This window comes from Brienomyrus brachyistius, chromosome 4 (genome assembly GCF_023856365.1).
Source record: "Brienomyrus brachyistius isolate T26 chromosome 4, BBRACH_0.4, whole genome shotgun sequence".
NCBI classification, from domain to species: Eukaryota; Metazoa; Chordata; class Actinopteri; order Osteoglossiformes; family Mormyridae; genus Brienomyrus; species Brienomyrus brachyistius.
This window is the reverse complement of record NC_064536.1, coordinates 30,377,314-30,393,400: the sequence shown is the minus strand read 5'-3', so window position 1 is coordinate 30,393,400 and position 16,087 is coordinate 30,377,314. Positions and strand designations below refer to the sequence as shown.

Here is a 16,087-nt window from a genome sequence, read left to right as displayed (position 1 = left end):
AATGAGATTGCTTTTTTTAAATGCCAAATTTAATAGAAAAAAATAAGAAAATACTATATTTTGTGTATAATTAAATGTATCTGGAGAAAAACAGTCTACATACATTCAAAGTCGTTGGTTGTTATGTTAGTAAATTTCCGAACTGAACAGGCATGTTGTAGTCGCCCTAATGGTAGTGATGGCAACGCGGGCAGGCGGACGCCGTGCATCGAGATAGGAAAATGTGGGATATTGAACTGAATACAGAAACTGAGCGATATAAGATCTAATTAGCTCATCTTGTTGCGTTTTTTATTGCGCGTAATATTAATTTCGTAAGCCTGTGTGTGCAGCGTCGACTGTTTATGTGCTATATGGTTACCTTTAGGCTTTAGCCATAAGCTAACTTCAATTTCCTAATACGTTCCTGGATGCACTGGGCAGAGTTATTGACCTGGAATGAAGCGTTTAAATGCTAAAGCAAAGTGAAACTTAAATGTGCTGCCTAGGGTAGGGCTGATCAAACTGAAGGCTGTGTCCAGACGAGCCGTCCCTACATCAGCCCTCGGGTCTTTGATCGGTAGAGGATCCTCTCCGAAGATGTCATACGTAGCTAAACGGTGCGGAGTGAAGTTCAGCCCCCCGGCGATCGTTCTGATCTACGAAGACGCCGACACCGGCAAAATGCGTCAGAGGATCATGCCAGTGAGGAACTTTTCGAAATTCTCAGGTCAGGAAACGTGAGAGGATTTGACCGCATGATTCTAGGGAATGCTAACTGGATTCTGTTTTTAACTTCATTCTCTTGTGGTGCGTCAAGCCTATTTTATTTCATACTACCACTCCAATAACTCTCTTCCTTCCCTGCTCGAGAGCAGACTGCAGCAGGGCAGCAGAACGGCTGAAGAACAGCTTGCGGCACAGCCCCTACCTGGAGGGCGTGTCCCAGGAGCAGCTGGAGAGGCTCCACACTGTGCTGCGGGACCACCTCCTGGGCCGCCCCATGCTCGACCCCCGGCCGGACCCTGGTGACGAGGACCTAAACAAGCTGGAGGACGAGGAGCTGGCTCGCAGGAAGGCGCAGATGGACGAGCTCTTCGAGCAGAACCGGAGGAGGGAGGAAGACCCGGATTTTATCTACGACTTGGAAGTGGAGTTTCCCGAATCGGACGCCCGTGAGCCATGCAGCTGGGACGAGGATGAGTCCGATGATGGCTTCTAGCCCCCCCACTACACGACAGTAACATTCGGAGGCTTTGGAATAGGGGGCGTGTACCCACCAGTATTAAATTTGGTTTCTTTCATCTGCCCAATAAATAGCCTTTTCTCTTTCAATTTTAACTTATGTACCCCAAAATCAAACTCTCTCCTACACATTGAACATGCTCCCATGTATATAGACGCATTTGTTCAGTTATTTTGGTTAAATGTGTGCAAAAATAGTTCCAAATGCTTCCTTGTGATACTCCAACTGGGACAGTGGGTGGAGCTACAGGGACAGGAAGAGGGAGCATTTGGGTACAGGAAGACAAATGTTAGACGTCAGTCTACTCTGCTTCTTCCAGTCTCCTGAGGTCGTGAGACCTCCAGGGACCATTTAAAAACTCCTCCCTACTGAAATGAACAATAGGCACCTGTTTTTCATCAACTAATAATAATTCTGACTCCAGGGACCCAAAACAGTGGTGCTCTCAAAGCAGGAACGCACACAGGCCGTATTGCCTTGAAGCTGTGGATGTTGAACTGTGAATTACAGATACTACACTCAGTCAGCACACGGTGGCCAGCACAGTTATTCTGAGAAATGAGTGATCTCAAGTCCAGCTCTGACCCTCTTGTGATTAATGGCTGTTTATGAAATGAAGCTTTTTTTTCTTACAGTATTGAGAAGTTATCAGAAAATGAACAGCGTCCAGATATAAATGTACTTGGGTTCCATACACCATGTGTTACATCATTGTGTTACTACGATTATTATAATGTTTAGCTGATGGGAGTGATTTTGTGACATGTATCAGATAAATGAGTTATTCGCACAGTATGCAACCCCCAAATGTGTTCTGGAAAGTTCTAGCATTGTCATTTTATGTTTAAAACTTATGGGCTGCAATTCAAATAATATATATGTAAATGATGGATAGATCCCCAAGTGAATGACTGATGAGGTCAGAGAGAGCAGTGAGACCCTGTGTTTTTAAAACAGTGTAACAGGTGAGACCCCCAAGCTGTTTGATAAAGAAACCGCTGCTACAGAGGACCGCACTTTTATTGGTAACATTCATGGTCAAAAAAATATATAGATATATAAAATCCTTTGAAATAGAAAAGAATTGAGATTTTGGTTTTACAAAGGAAACAGACAATATAGTTAATTTCTAATCATCCTAGTCATTTACAGTCATGTTTTTGAACATAACATACTCTACACACATCAGTTATATATTGGGAACAGCATTACAATATACTTAACATTTTTGATAATTCTAGAATTACAAGGTTTCTAATGACTCTTCTAAACATTCCAGACTACTAAATCTGCAAAAAGTGCAAAATTAAGGATACATTAAAATCACAATAGTTAAAATAATATCCTAGTACATGCATGTTAGACAGGTGGCAGTAATTACAAAATAAACCCCATTAAAGTCCCAATGCCATCGACCAGGACTCCCACTAGCATGAACGTTCACGACACGAGATAATTAACGATAATGTGCGGTAAATACTGGTAAATGTTTATTTGGTTGCTGATATGAAACATTCAAGTTACAAAGTACGAACACTTAGTGGCCAACACAGAACATAACAGGTTCCCTTAAAGTTACAAGACAATATCGAGATTGTTTTATTTTCACAGTTATATAAAAATAACCTTACAACCACAATGGAGATGCATCGGAGTTTCCTGAACAAACTTCCAAAATGGGTGGAACGTGGGTGGTTACTGGGATTTGAAACTGACTGGGTTATTGACCGGGTTGAGTCAAAGTGTTGTTTATGTGGGTGTATCGTATGGGACCCACATTACACAGTAAGACCGACTCAACTGAGGGAACAGAAACGCTGTAGAGGAATTTGTCAAAAGAGCGGTTTGTAGGTAATTGTACCTCTCATACACATTTTGCGGTTGAGACACCCAGTGCATTGTGGGGCTCCAGTACGAAGTATGTTTTCATAGTACATCATTACGGGCTGCCCCCTCTGGTACCTAACAGGTACTGCATACTGGAGCAGGACGGTTAGGTGTCCAAGCTGTGGCCTGCAGACTGATCAGTGTGTCACATACAATGAGCTGGGTGATAGCAATTTTTTTCACATAAAATTACAAAATAACAATAAAACAAAGGAGGCAGATGACTACATAGATGACACATTCCTGGGTAAAAACAAACAAAAACCTTTGTAAAAAAACTGTTCTGAATGTTCACACTAACAATGCATCTCTTTTTGAGATGATTTTTGGTTACCGGCATAGCTTAGCTGTTAGCCAATTAGCATGTAGCTAATTTTCTTCAAATGGCAGCTTTACTAACGTTTCATTGGAGCAGATCAGAGTATTAAAAAAACGACTAAAAACAACACGAGGACAAAGTGAAAGTGAAAGGCTATGGCTGGGAGACACCATGAAGGGATGGTACAGGCAGTTAGATGGACGCAGCAACGTAAATCCAAAGGACTCAGTCAGGCAGGTAGTGTCCCCCCCCTCGGACGGAGTAGCCAAATCGATAGCTTTTTTTTTTTTGTTTTGGTTCGTGCTGAATGCGACAAATGCCATTCTGGGATCTCAGGCAGGGCTCAGAGTCACAGGAACCGTGCGCAAGCTTGGCCCACGAGGTAGCTATAAACGTTAAAACTGGAGGGGACGCTCCTGGCTCGAGTCCGCAGGAACGACAGTGCTGGTGCCCAGGGGTGCCAAAACCTTCATCAAAAACTGTCTGCGGAGCCATACGACGGTATACAAGGATTGCCACTTATTTCAAGTATTTCAAAAGGAGCAAATTTAAAAATAAAAGCTTTTGCCTTTGACCAAAAGTAGGAAATCATGGGCAATTTAAAAAGGGACTGAATATATTACACTATGTTACCGATACACAAAATATATATTTAAAGAAACAAATTTACATCTTATTTTTCTTCCTGTCCTGGGTACAGCGGGGACAAAACCTGAAATGAAAACGCAAACCATTAACCTCTTAAATGTGGGTGACGGACACCAAACACCAGTAACACTTCTTAGACATTCAGTAAACTTCATAATCCTGTTCTAACCATCCATCCATTTTCCAAACTGCTTATCCTACTGGGTCGCGGGGGGTCCGGAACCCATCCCAGAAGCAATGGGCACGAGGCAGGGAACAACCCAGGATGGGGGGCCAGCCCATCACAGGGCACACTCACACACCATTCACTCACGCATGCATTCCTACGGGCAATTTAGCAACTCCAATTAGCCTCCGCATATTTTTGGACTGTGGGGGGAAACCGGAGTACCCGGAGGAAACCCCACGACGACATGGGGAGAACATGCAAACTCCGCACACATGTGACCCAGGCGGAGACTCGAACTCGGGTCCCAGAGATGTGAGGCAAGAGTGCTAACCACTGCAATCTTGTTCCAGCATAGTTAAAAAAAATACTTACCATTTCCCTTTCGGTTTAGTGGTAAGATCGACACAAGCGAAGTGAAACCATTCGATCGGACACTGTTCAAGGGAAGAGACAGAGAAGGGAGCAATTAAACGATTCATTCATAATGAATGAGCCCTGCGTGTTCATGAAGACCCCCCCCCCACACACACACAGAGCCGGGGGACAGGAATCGAGCCCACAGTGCCACCCACTGGGCCAGCCAAAGACCCCGATGCACGACACGTACGTCGGGATTGTCACAGCCAATCATCTCGCCGTAGGACACCTGGTGACACAGGCAGTATGTCGGCTCATTGGGGTCCACGGGCATGTCCAGCACATCAGAGGGGTGCACGGCCAGCAGCGAATCATTGATCTCCGTGCTGGGTGGGGGGGACACAGAACGTACACATCCATGTTTAACACTCCCTACCCATGTGGATACAAGGTACGGCGCTCTGGAGTTTCGGAACTGGTGTCGGAACGTGGGCACGGATAGTAGGAGCAGAGTGGCCAGACTCCGGGTTCCAGGCACCTCTTAGCCCCGCCTACCTCTGCTTCAGTTTCTTCTTCCTCGGCGAATCGTCGTCGGAGCCTTTCCTGCTGCGCCCCCTGGGGCCCTTCTTGTCCTTGAGGTTCCTGTTTCCTTCTGGGGACAGAAATGGGGTGTATGAGGCGTGTCAGGAGGACAGGGGGACACGTCGATGCGCCACTGCTACTGGAGTGAGGCTGCCTCGACTTTGGTACAGCAAAAAGCGGCCACTCGTTTTTAGTGTATGGTACCGTCATATGGCTGCCAGTGGATGATCACGAATGATCACGAAGGTGACTGCTAACCTTAATCATGACTGTGTATGAGGGACTGCTTCTGCCACACAGGGTCACAGTGCCTGCTGGATTTTGGCTAGCCTTGCAATTAGTGACTGACTGGTCAATAATTTGGATGACAGCATCACTAAAGCCAGGGGTGGCGAACCTGATTCATAGAGGGCCGGTGTGGGTGTGGCTTTTTGGGATGACCTCTCAATCAGCCAATAACGGTGGGTCCCCAGGACTGCAGTTGAGAATCACTCAGCTTTATTACTGGCTGATAGAGAGTCCCTCCCAAAAAGCCGCACCCACACCGGCCCTCTGTGGATCGGGTCCCCCATCCCTGACTAATGCTATTAAGGGCTGATCCAAAGTGCAGGCTCCCCCTAGTTAGAGTGGGCTGATGACCTATCGGGGGGGGGGGGGGGGGGAGCTGCTTCTCCCCCAGCGGCGCGCAGTACCGTCCCCCCTTACTCTTGTTGCTGCTCTTCAGACTCCTCCTCTCCAATCCGTCATAGCTGCTGATTTCCAACTTCTCCTTCAGTTCATTCTCAAAGCGGGCGAGGTCAGCATCCAGCCTCCGGATGTGCTTGTCCACCTGGGGGGGGGGAGGGCTAAAGATTAACCAGCGCAGAGAGCACCCCCACGCCCCCCTCTCTGAGACACACAGCACTGACCATCTCGTAGGTCTGCATGGCCAGCTGCACCTTATCGTCGCTGTACTCTTTGCACTTCCTGTACGCTGTCTCGATCTTCTGCAGGTGCTCCACGCGCTGCTCTGAGGTCAGCTTCCTCACGTTCGCGATGTACTCCGTAGCCAGCTTGTCGATCTCATTCTTCTTCTCTGTGACACACGGCAAACGCACGGTTATGATGGAAAAAAAAAAGTCACATAGAATTTTCTTGGGTGGCAAAGTTGCCCCATTTGTTGGGTGGGTGGAAACTGGGGCAGATTAATTTATCTGGGGGCCTGATGGACACTCAGGGGCTGCAAATGTAAGCAAATGCTTCATTTTTGTGAAGAGAGAGGCCATGATGCTTGCAGGAGCCCGAGGCTATACCTTAGGATAGCCTGTGCGTTAATTGGCCCCTGCGTGGGAATCACTGCAGCTCAAAAGATGACATTAATGTTTGGTGACGTTTCTACAGCTTGTTTACCTTCAGTCCTGCTGTCCAGCTCCCGCATAAGGGTGAAGTTCCTCTGCAGCTCACATGGAAGATTCTCGATGCCTGAAACGCAAGCAGATCCGCTCGGATGGAAATCCCCAGATGCCAAGAGGTTTGAACCCCGGGCACCGTCCTGTTTCGATGACAGCTATTTTACGCGTCCTCTGTCAAACGAGTTTTTTCATGTGCAACAGGTCAGTCCGCCTACGGTGATTAAAATATGTCATCGGGACAGTGATAATTACGGTAAATGGTCTAAATGAATAAGGCCAGTGCGCAGGCGGACTGCGGACATTGCGTTTCCCCGTTGTGACAGGCAGCGGGGGTGCCATGTGTGCGTGTGACGCACTTAAAAATCAAACATCCCGCCCGCTTACTAAGCGTCTGGCTGGCAATAAACCTCTTTTACCCGCCTGGCTTATTACCAGCCGCTATTATGCACATGTTCGGGTATTTAAGGCATCGTGCACTATGTCCCTCTGCCACTTTGCCAATTTACATTTTAGTCTCACGTTAGAGGGTAGAAAACTCCATGTCCGCCATATAGTCGGAGGACTGCGGGGCTTCCTGTTAGTACGCGTAAATCCGATACACCTAGCAGCTGATCAAGGCGCGCCTCCGGTGCCTCTGCGCACCGTCCCCTGCCCATCTGCGCAAATTAAAAGGTTAGGAGTTCACACGTTAAACGCACGGAGCTGATCAGCGTTTCCCCAAAGCTGGGAGCTTAAGCGTGGTGCTCAATCTCCCGTTTCCTTACTTTGCGAGTCAGGCAAAAAAGGTAAAAACTTATCCACGGCACCTAGGCAGGTACACTAAATTTAACATCAGCTTCCTAGAAAATGTGTCCGGATCGTGTTACTTACTGTCAAGGTAATGTTCCAAGTAAATTGCCGTCGCCATCTTTACTTTCCAGAAGTATAAACATGTGTTTTTTTCAATATAGCCCGCGTCAAGTCCTCCAGCGGCTTATGCCTTAATTAATTATTCATAACTTCCTTCGCTCCCGTTGGCTGAAAATGTCAGAAAACAGTAGCCGCGGCGCTGATTGGACAGAAAAGTGGGCTTGGTCCTCGCTGTTACTATACGACTGTCGATATACTGTGGTACTGATACAGCTAGAAGACCACGTATGTATAATATGTGTATGAAAGCCAGTAGCAGCATGGTATGGATGTTGCTGTACATACGGTGTTGGTTTATGGAGAACAAAAAAAATAATGGTGCAGTGAACCCGTTAATTCTTCAACCATTCTAATATATTTGGGTCCTACTATTATAAAAATCGAAATGAGCATCTATAACGTTGCGCCAAAAACGCTGGCAAAGAATTTACCTACGGTTCAAGAAGCAGAGCATTAATGGATGAGCATTGACGGTTTTAACTGACAAAATCAGTCGTTAAATTTTTTTTTATGTATGTAAAACGAGTATTGTATTAATTGCCTATATATAAAAAACTAGAACTACTACTAAAAAACCTCATCCACCCTGATACCCATTTACAAGACAACGATTGGAAGTAACAGTGCTTGTATATAATTATATAATTGCACGTCTGAAACGGGGAAAGTAAGTCGGTTCACGCCCGAATACTCGGGATTAAAGCTGGGGGACATCATCCCAGACCAACCCCATACAGTAATATAGACGGAATCGACGAGGATTGTGCTAGAATTGGGAAGGAGGGGAAACGAAGGTAAGGCACTATAGCTCTGAAATGAAGCTTTTAAAGTTAGAAAGGTGCTGGCTGCCGTTAGCTTGCACCATGCCAGGAGGTTGTTTACGTGCAAAGCGGTAGAAGAGTAGCCATCATAATAAACCTTAAACTAGCTCCTTGCAAACACTGTATGAACAGGAAGGAATTAAAAGCCACAACAAGCAACTACCGAGCAGTGTTTGTGTCAGGGCAGAAGTTCGGAAGTGCAGTGCGAAAAAATAAATTTAGACGAATTAAATGAATATCTTTAATAAATTGACGTGATGCCTCTGGTTGCGTAAATTTGCCAATGCAGGCTCCTGTCATTAAGAAAGTTCATTTTATTCAGGTAACCCAAACCCGTGGTTAGTAGGCAAAGGAGACGAAGACTTTCTGTTGAAATCCTTCAGGGCGTACACGGAAATGCAGAGTAAATATTTGGGAAACCCGATAAAGGTTTATGGTAATGTTGAAGTCGTACTGTTGTTTGTTTTGTATTTTTGGTCCCATGACCAAGCATTTTTCTATGAAATACGGTCCTTCATGTAGTTTTAAGTTACTTCCGCCCGAATAATCAAAAGAAAATGACTTTACAAAGCTGTTAACCCTCAGCTACCAGCAGAAATATTTGATCACCCACGATCACTAACCCGAACTCGTGTTTAATAATGAATTATGGGATATGCGATCCCTCCAAGCTTTCTTCTATGTGCTTGCCGTAACCATTTAATGCAAAAAAACAAAACACAAAACATTAGCCGATTAAGTATCCTAATCGGGGCATATAACGTCAGGCGCTGCGACAGCAAACGATTCGTCGCAAAGTCCCGGGGAATTTAAACGGATTAGTTCATGCTACAAAACTACGATTCCCATCATGCAGTGGGAGGCAAGGCCAGCTGATGTTGATGTCATTTTCAACGAGTCCCATCTGCCCCTAGCAGAAAAGCTGAAGCGGAGCCGTCGCTTATCCACAGGTACTGGCGTCTCTGCTCCTCCAGTTAATGTAAAGTCGCCGTTTTTCGCTTCCATCGTATCTGTAGACTATGTAGGATATTTTGCTATTTGGTGGCGCTGCAGATAAGGCCATGGTCGCTGTACCGTCATGGGAGCGGCGCGGACATTGGCGCACCGAGCCTGCCGTATAAATTTATAGTCTTTCCCCAAATAAGCTCGCGGCAGTCTTCATTAAACGATTAACGATTATCAACAGCTGTAATGTGAACCTGACCGACTCTTTTGTACAGCAATGCGTAAATGGGATTTTTTTCCTGCTTAATTTAAGGAATAGTGTTTGTACCTTAATTCTCTTAACAGCAGTATAACTTCATTGGTGGATACTAGATATGTTTAGTTACTACATTTTGCTTGTGATATGCTTTTTTTAGGTTTGTGGTTGTCTCAAGTGGGTTACTAACTCGCTCTCTTACCTCCCCAGTTGTCTGGAGTGCTGACATCCTACGTATTTAATTATTTACTTGTTTTATTTTCTGCCTTTGCAGGGAACTTCCTTATTTTTTTCCGACGATGGCTTATGTGAAAAGTGGATGGCTTCAGAGACAGAGTGAGTGCTAATGGTGGGGCACGGGTGGTGCAGTGTATGTCCATGCTGTGATTAATAGCATCCCGTAGCGTGGAAAATCAATTGCTAAAACTGGCCACTGCCAATCTGGTGAAGGGCACTTTTACAATACTTAAAAAAAAAAAATATATATATATATATATATATATATATATATGTGTGTGTGTGTGTGTGCGTGTATCTATAGAGAAGGAGAAGGAGGCCTATTGTTTCTTTAAATATAATCTTTTTACTTTGGGATTCTTCTATTATAGGTACCATCCTGCGCCGCTGGAAACGGAACTGGTTTGATCTGTGGTCCGACGGCCGTCTGGTTTTTTACAATGACCAGCACCGGCGGGACATGGAGGATGAGGTCCACATGAGGGTGGACTGCATCAACATCCGGTCCAGCGCTATGTGTCGGGGTCCGTAAGCCTGTAACCCGTCACCTGCTTTTCTCTAATGATGGGGGAGGACTTTCTGAAACGCGTGCGTGATGTGTGAGAGTGTCATTCTCGCACCCGAGTTCATGGCCGCCTGTGTCCGTCTACAGACCTCAGTCCCCCTGAAGGAAAGGGCCAGGACTCCCTACTGCAGATCGTGTGCAGAGACGGCAGGACCATCAGCATCTGCGCAGACAGCGCAGACGATGCCCTGTGAGTTAATTGCTTACTAAAATTGTGCTGCTCTTGACGTGCTACCACAGCTATACTAATAATTCATCTGAGAGTCTAAAATGGGTTCTTTATAAAGTATGAAATATGAAATGTTGGCGGGTTCATGGTGGCATAGGCCTTCTGTCTTTCAGGGCGTGGTTAATGGCCCTCCAAGATGCCAGGGTGAACGTGGTGAGTGAATGCACACCTGCCCTGTTGAGCTCAGTTTCTGTGTTCATGTCCTGATCTGGGTCGCCCCCTGGTGGCCATTAAAAGAAGGGTGCCGGATGAGGGCAGCACCAAGCGTGTAACTGGCTTGGCTTATGGCCCTGCTGTTGCTTAGCCTGTCTCACGTCCTTCTCCGTGTCCATTACAGGTGATCCCCTCTCCTCAGGCAGGCTTTGCTGAGGAGGTCATGGCCTCTGCACCTCCCCCGTACTCGGAGTATGCACCTCCCCCGCAGGTAGTGGCTGTGATCGTTTCAGATCTCAGCATTAGTGAGTGCATCACATTTTAATACACCAGGCTGACCTTGTTTGACACAATTCAGGCAAGCGTACTGCTAATTATGAACTCCCCACAGGTGTACCAAGCCTATGGACCTGCCCCTCCTCCTCCTGGAGCACAGGTGCTATACACTGCTGATGGGCAGCCTTATGGATTGGCTTACCCCTATCAGTACCAAGGTAACGGACAAGGCAGCGAATTCTCCTTTGCCATTGGACAGTTCGCTTGCCAGTCAAAGCCCCAGACACTTCCTGTGAAAGCTTCTGTGGCTATGAAAAGGGCCAGTGCATTTTTAGTCATGAAACACTGTGTGTTAAGTACGATAAGGAGCCCACACTGACACAGTTTAATTGTTTATTTTTTTTCGTTCAGGGGCCTACCCTCAACGCCACATCATTGTTCAGGAGGAACGCCGGGACAGTGCGGGGGACATGGCGCTGGGCATTCTCGCTGGTGCTGCCACTGGCATGGCACTGGGCTCACTGTTTGTGTTCTAGGCTCACTGAGTTAAACCCCGCCCTCCCGACATGCCACACCCACTGCCACACCCCCTGAAAAGGCTCCACCCCCAAACTCTTGCCTTTGACTTCACGGTCCCGTAGCTGCAGCGTGACGCAGTAACGACGCAGCCCGCCAGTCCCGTAGCGCCGATTCCCTCGAAGACGTGCCTGTGATGTCAGTGAGCTGCTCCCGTGTCCTCGTGCGCCTCGTTTCTGACCGTCCCGTCTGCTAGATTAACAGACATCCCCCGGGTCCGGTGACCCTGGCCAGGCGATGCTTTGCTCAGTGTTTTCGCTCTCGTTGCTGGATTCAGTGTAATAGTGTAAGTGACCGCCAGCCGAGCGTAGTATCTCGTGCGTTTTAGGGGGATAGGCACCACGTTTCATGCCTTTTTGGATTTCGCGCCTTATTTGGTTACCCTCCCAATGATTGGCGTCGTGTTCACTCCCAACTTCTTTTGACTGGCGACACACGCGGAGCCTTTCATTCACTTTTAATTAACGGGTGTTACATTCAGGGCAGGTCAGAGGAGTGAAAATGCTAATGTCTATGCCTTTGTTTTTTCTTCTTATTCTAAAGGAATACCTGTTGTATGTGTGATTTGTCTATAGAGGACACACTAATATGAAATCTGGCTACTCTTCCGGGTCTGAATTCCTATACTCCACAGTATGATAAGCCTGTATGTGTTCTGTTTATTGAATGTAGCCTGAATTTCCTTTGGTAACTTATTTGCCTGTTTTTCAGTGAAGGGAACTTGCCGTTCGTTTGTGTGCAGACACAGTCCCCAAAGTGCGGAGTTCTGTTGCCCGGTTTCCGTGGTATGGAGGAAAGGTTGTGCGTTCATGGCAGGAGTCACGTGTTCACTGCCTCAGGCTCACGACGCCCGCCCCCCTCCCCCCGCTTCATTTTTAACGCGCTTCTGGCGCTAACCGAAACTGCCGCACGCCCGACACTGTTTGGAAAAGGCCTCCCTGAAGACAAACTTGCTTGCCTCTAGGATTTCCAAAGACAGCCTTGCGAGTGGTGCTGTGCTCATTTAGAGTATGAAAACACGCCCCTGAATGTTTTAGCTGTCATCTTGATAACCAAAATCACCTAGAAGCCCCTCAAGACTTTTTTTAAAAAGGCCCAGTTTGATTTAAAGACCATTCACAGGAAACCAACTAATGACTATGCTTACCATTGCACTCCAATAATGCTCCAAATGATATCCCCTCAAAAAGGAGCATTAGCCTGCCCACCCCCAGGCCATACTCAGAACCCCTCAACGACCAGAAATATCCAGTTTTATCTTTTTTTAAATTTTTTTTATAATGTATTCTTGATCTGGCATTTCAAGTGAAGATTACCATGCTTTGCTCTACCGTTCAGTGCAGTAGAAATTAATTTGACAGTCTAATGCCTTAGGGAAAATTAATTAAAGGTGATTAATATTGTACTTTAAAATTAAATTAATTTGAAAATAATGTCCTGCTTGTCTGTTTTCCTTTCTGCTGACGGGTTGTGTAAACAGTGATTAATAGAGCAGATGCTGTAGTCAACTGAGTGGGATATGGTCCTAAGTAGACTGGTGAAACCACTCAATGGTTGATCTCTATTGCTAAGGTAAGGAGGGTTGACAGTGGGTGCAAACTGTCCCATATGTCAGACACCTGTAATATTGTTAGAAATCATCCACTGCATATTATAGCGGTACAGCAAGCACAGGGTCAGGAACAGTGAAAATTTAGTGTCGGGGTGCAGAAAAATTTAGATTGGGACGGTGGTCAGGATGCAGTTATTTTTGGGGGTGGCTGTACTGTGTTATCTTAGAAAATAATCCATATTTAATTTTCATCTTGATCTGGGGTGGCAATCAGCAGTACAATGAACCTCCTAGTGGAAAGCTGAACACTCAGACTCTAGTCAGAATGTTCTGGAATAAGCTCACTGTAATGTTTATCAGCACTTAGTAATAATAAATGGGCATAACAGCTCTGACAGCAGAGGATACAGACTTCATTCGCCATAGATAGGTTATTGAATCGATTTAATAAGTGTAGAGATGGGCTCCAGTGTCTGACGCGGGTACATGTCACGCCGATAAAAGCTGGTAATTGTATCCAGCAGGGTAATTTTCTCAGGGGTTTGATTCCGAAGCTGCTGCAAATGGCTTTGGCTCCAGCGGCATCCCTCCTTCGTGCCTCTTGTCGCTTATTTCTCCCGGTGCCTTCACGTTTCCACCCCCCTTTAATCGAGTCGTCCGTCGCCGTGGACATTTGCTCAATATCCGGCACATTTCGCCCATTCTGTTAGAGATAAACAGCTGGAGACTGAGCGGCGCTGTTATTCCCTATAGGCACCAGGTGGTGCTATTTACCGCTTTTTGAATTTAACGGCGCACAATTTGCGGGCAATCCCTTCTCAAGTGCCGCAGACCGGTTGATCAGTAATAGGGATTTACCAAGAGCTTATACGCGTCCTTTATTGTGTTTTTCTTCATCTGTGCCGGTTTTATCCGCTTTGTGCAATTACGTCGCCGGCGATAAAGGGCAGCCTTCCAGAGCAATGTCTTCATTTTCTCTGCGTTCAAGTTAATGGGGATTGCTGCAAAGGTCACCCAGGAGTGTAATTTTATTGCTGTGTATGATGTGCGCTAAGCTACGGGGATTAATCATCAATAATGCACACGCTTAGCGTATTTTAACGCAGCTCCTGTGCGGAATTAATAATGCATTATAATCACACAACCCCGAGGTTTCGCTGTAATATATTTTCAATAAAAATGAATAATTTACGCGTACATTACTAATTAACTACATCAAATGAACATTAAAAGGCCGCTGCCGCGTAAGCGAAAGTCTCCCGGTGAAATCGTATGGATGCGATACGGTAGAGGATGGCGGCTTTTATTATACCAATGGGTTATATGACGTTTTCCTTATCAGCATATGTGCGATTCCGCTCAGTACCAGTACCGTTTCGCACCACCGGAGGGCGGTAATTTAAGCCATATTCGCCGGAAGGGGCAGACTTAGGCAAATGGCTAATTATCATCAATTATGAGATAAAAATCTGCTATTGCATTTTCTGAAACAACAGGGATCTTGATATTAAGTATTAATCACACATATCATCCTGTACTCACAAAATATATATAGGAACCAAACCTTATAGGTTATACAGTAACTGAACTACTACACTGATGGAAAGTGATATTACAAACGTCATTTCTGTGATGACATATCAAATACTTCAACTTTTCCCAAGAAAAGGGGATCGTATGTTATGAATTATCTGCAAATGTGATTTCAGTAGAAAGGCTTATTCACTTCCTGACCATTTCAGTGGTGATTTTGAGCCTCTGATTGCTCGGCTTCTTGGAGAATGGATGACAGCGAAGCGAGTCGACGTTCCGATCCACTGAGACGTAGTTTGGTGCCGAAAGTAGGTCAGTCAGTCCATTACGTCGATTTCGTTATACAGCACAGCCTGGGGATATGGTTATTTCCCCGTTCATACTGTTAAATGCGGGGATGCGAATGATGACTGGCAGGAGCTCGTGCAGGCTGCGGTGGTCAGGCTAGGTCGCTCCACTGAAAGACTACAAGCTTCCAAAACAGCCATCAAGCCCCGGGGTACCTGTGGTTTGGTCCAGATTTTTTCCTAACACATTTAATAGTTGCATTTGTCCAAAGTGACGTACATATGAGGCAAATAGCAAACTGCAAACACACTTGCTGTCAAGCAGTAGACTAGGGTGTAATTGTAGCTCGGCTGAGTTTCCAATGAATGCCCATATACGAGAGCATTCGTGATGCCCGTGTCAACCTTACGAATTTTGTGCAATTGGCGAGGCTGTGGTTGCTAGTCCAGCTATAGCAAAGCCGGCGCTCTCAACTTCAATTCAGCTGCATCTTTTGAGATAAATAGACTTAAATAATGTAGAAGAACATGCATTTTCAAGTGTATAATCTCTCATTGATTTATCGGAAAGCATATCAAATGACGTATTTCGGCACTAAGCCTGAAGAGGGCTGAAACGTGTCTGAAAAAAAAATTCTATAGAATGTACTCATTTTGCACTCACAATTAGGGGCAAATTTAAACTGATGTTTTTAGTAAAGTATACCCAATATCAGGAAATAAAATATTTTAAATAAATTAAGCTGAAGTCTACCAAATTTCAAAGGACCACCCTATAGGATTTACTCAAATTAATTAAGGCAACATATTTGCCCTCATTTTTTATGTGTAAAGTAAACTGAAGTTTAGCAAATAACATGCCCAATGGCATTTAAAACAAAGGGCCTTGTTCAGCATCTGGTGCTAAGTGGTACCAGGCATGATTCAAGTCTCCTTGTCAGCTTGAGCCCAATGCAGTCTCCTGCCCAGTTGGGAGTTAATGGCTTTGCTAAAGGACCCATAGACTTCAGTTTAAAAAAACATTAGTTTAAATTTACCAAAAATTTCAATTGTGTAAAACTGCCTAAAAGAATTAAGACTTAACTTAGGACATAATGTCGACGTGTTAGCAGAGCGAATGGGTCGGTAAGAACAGGGATCTATGTATCATATCTCATCTGCCTCTTATTC

At 45.5% G+C, this 16,087-nt stretch overlaps 3 protein-coding genes across 8 annotated transcripts; 2 read left to right on the top strand and 1 right to left on the bottom strand.

Annotated features, from left to right (window-relative positions):
• The first annotated feature begins 3 nt into the window (after window positions 1-3).
• Window positions 4-2,233, top strand: cep19 (centrosomal protein 19). The gene is made up of 2 exons (XM_049012555.1): window positions 4-709; window positions 858-2,233. The coding sequence occupies exons 1-2, from the start codon at window positions 580-582 to the stop codon at window positions 1,199-1,201; spliced, it is 474 nt and encodes a 157-aa protein (XP_048868512.1). The 5' UTR covers window positions 4-579; the 3' UTR covers window positions 1,202-2,233.
• On the bottom strand, window positions 2,228-7,590 carry ing5a (inhibitor of growth family, member 5a). The gene is made up of 8 exons (XM_049012554.1): window positions 7,449-7,590; window positions 6,577-6,648; window positions 6,096-6,262; window positions 5,893-6,016; window positions 5,161-5,257; window positions 4,856-4,991; window positions 4,621-4,682; window positions 2,228-4,143 (listed from the first exon to the last, which is right to left on the bottom strand). The coding sequence occupies exons 1-8, from the start codon at window positions 7,483-7,485 to the stop codon at window positions 4,098-4,100; spliced, it is 741 nt and encodes a 246-aa protein (XP_048868511.1). The 5' UTR covers window positions 7,486-7,590; the 3' UTR covers window positions 2,228-4,097.
• On the top strand, window positions 6,590-12,978 carry plekhb2 (pleckstrin homology domain containing, family B (evectins) member 2). 6 transcript variants are annotated; one of them, XM_049012547.1, is made up of 9 exons: window positions 7,346-7,363; window positions 9,165-9,258; window positions 9,784-9,845; window positions 10,118-10,270; window positions 10,399-10,501; window positions 10,654-10,693; window positions 10,878-10,964; window positions 11,085-11,187; window positions 11,381-12,978. In XM_049012547.1, the coding sequence occupies exons 3-9, from the start codon at window positions 9,809-9,811 to the stop codon at window positions 11,503-11,505; spliced, it is 648 nt and encodes a 215-aa protein (XP_048868504.1). In that variant the 5' UTR covers window positions 7,346-7,363; window positions 9,165-9,258; window positions 9,784-9,808; the 3' UTR covers window positions 11,506-12,978. The 6 variants fall into 6 exon arrangements, with proteins under 6 accessions (XP_048868501.1, XP_048868504.1, XP_048868505.1 ...); XM_049012548.1 differs by lacking the exon at window positions 7,346-7,363 and adding an exon at window positions 7,719-8,281 and having other exon boundaries at window positions 9,223-9,258; XM_049012545.1 differs by lacking the exon at window positions 7,346-7,363 and adding an exon at window positions 7,719-8,281.
• The last annotated feature ends 3,109 nt before the right edge of the window (window positions 12,979-16,087 follow it).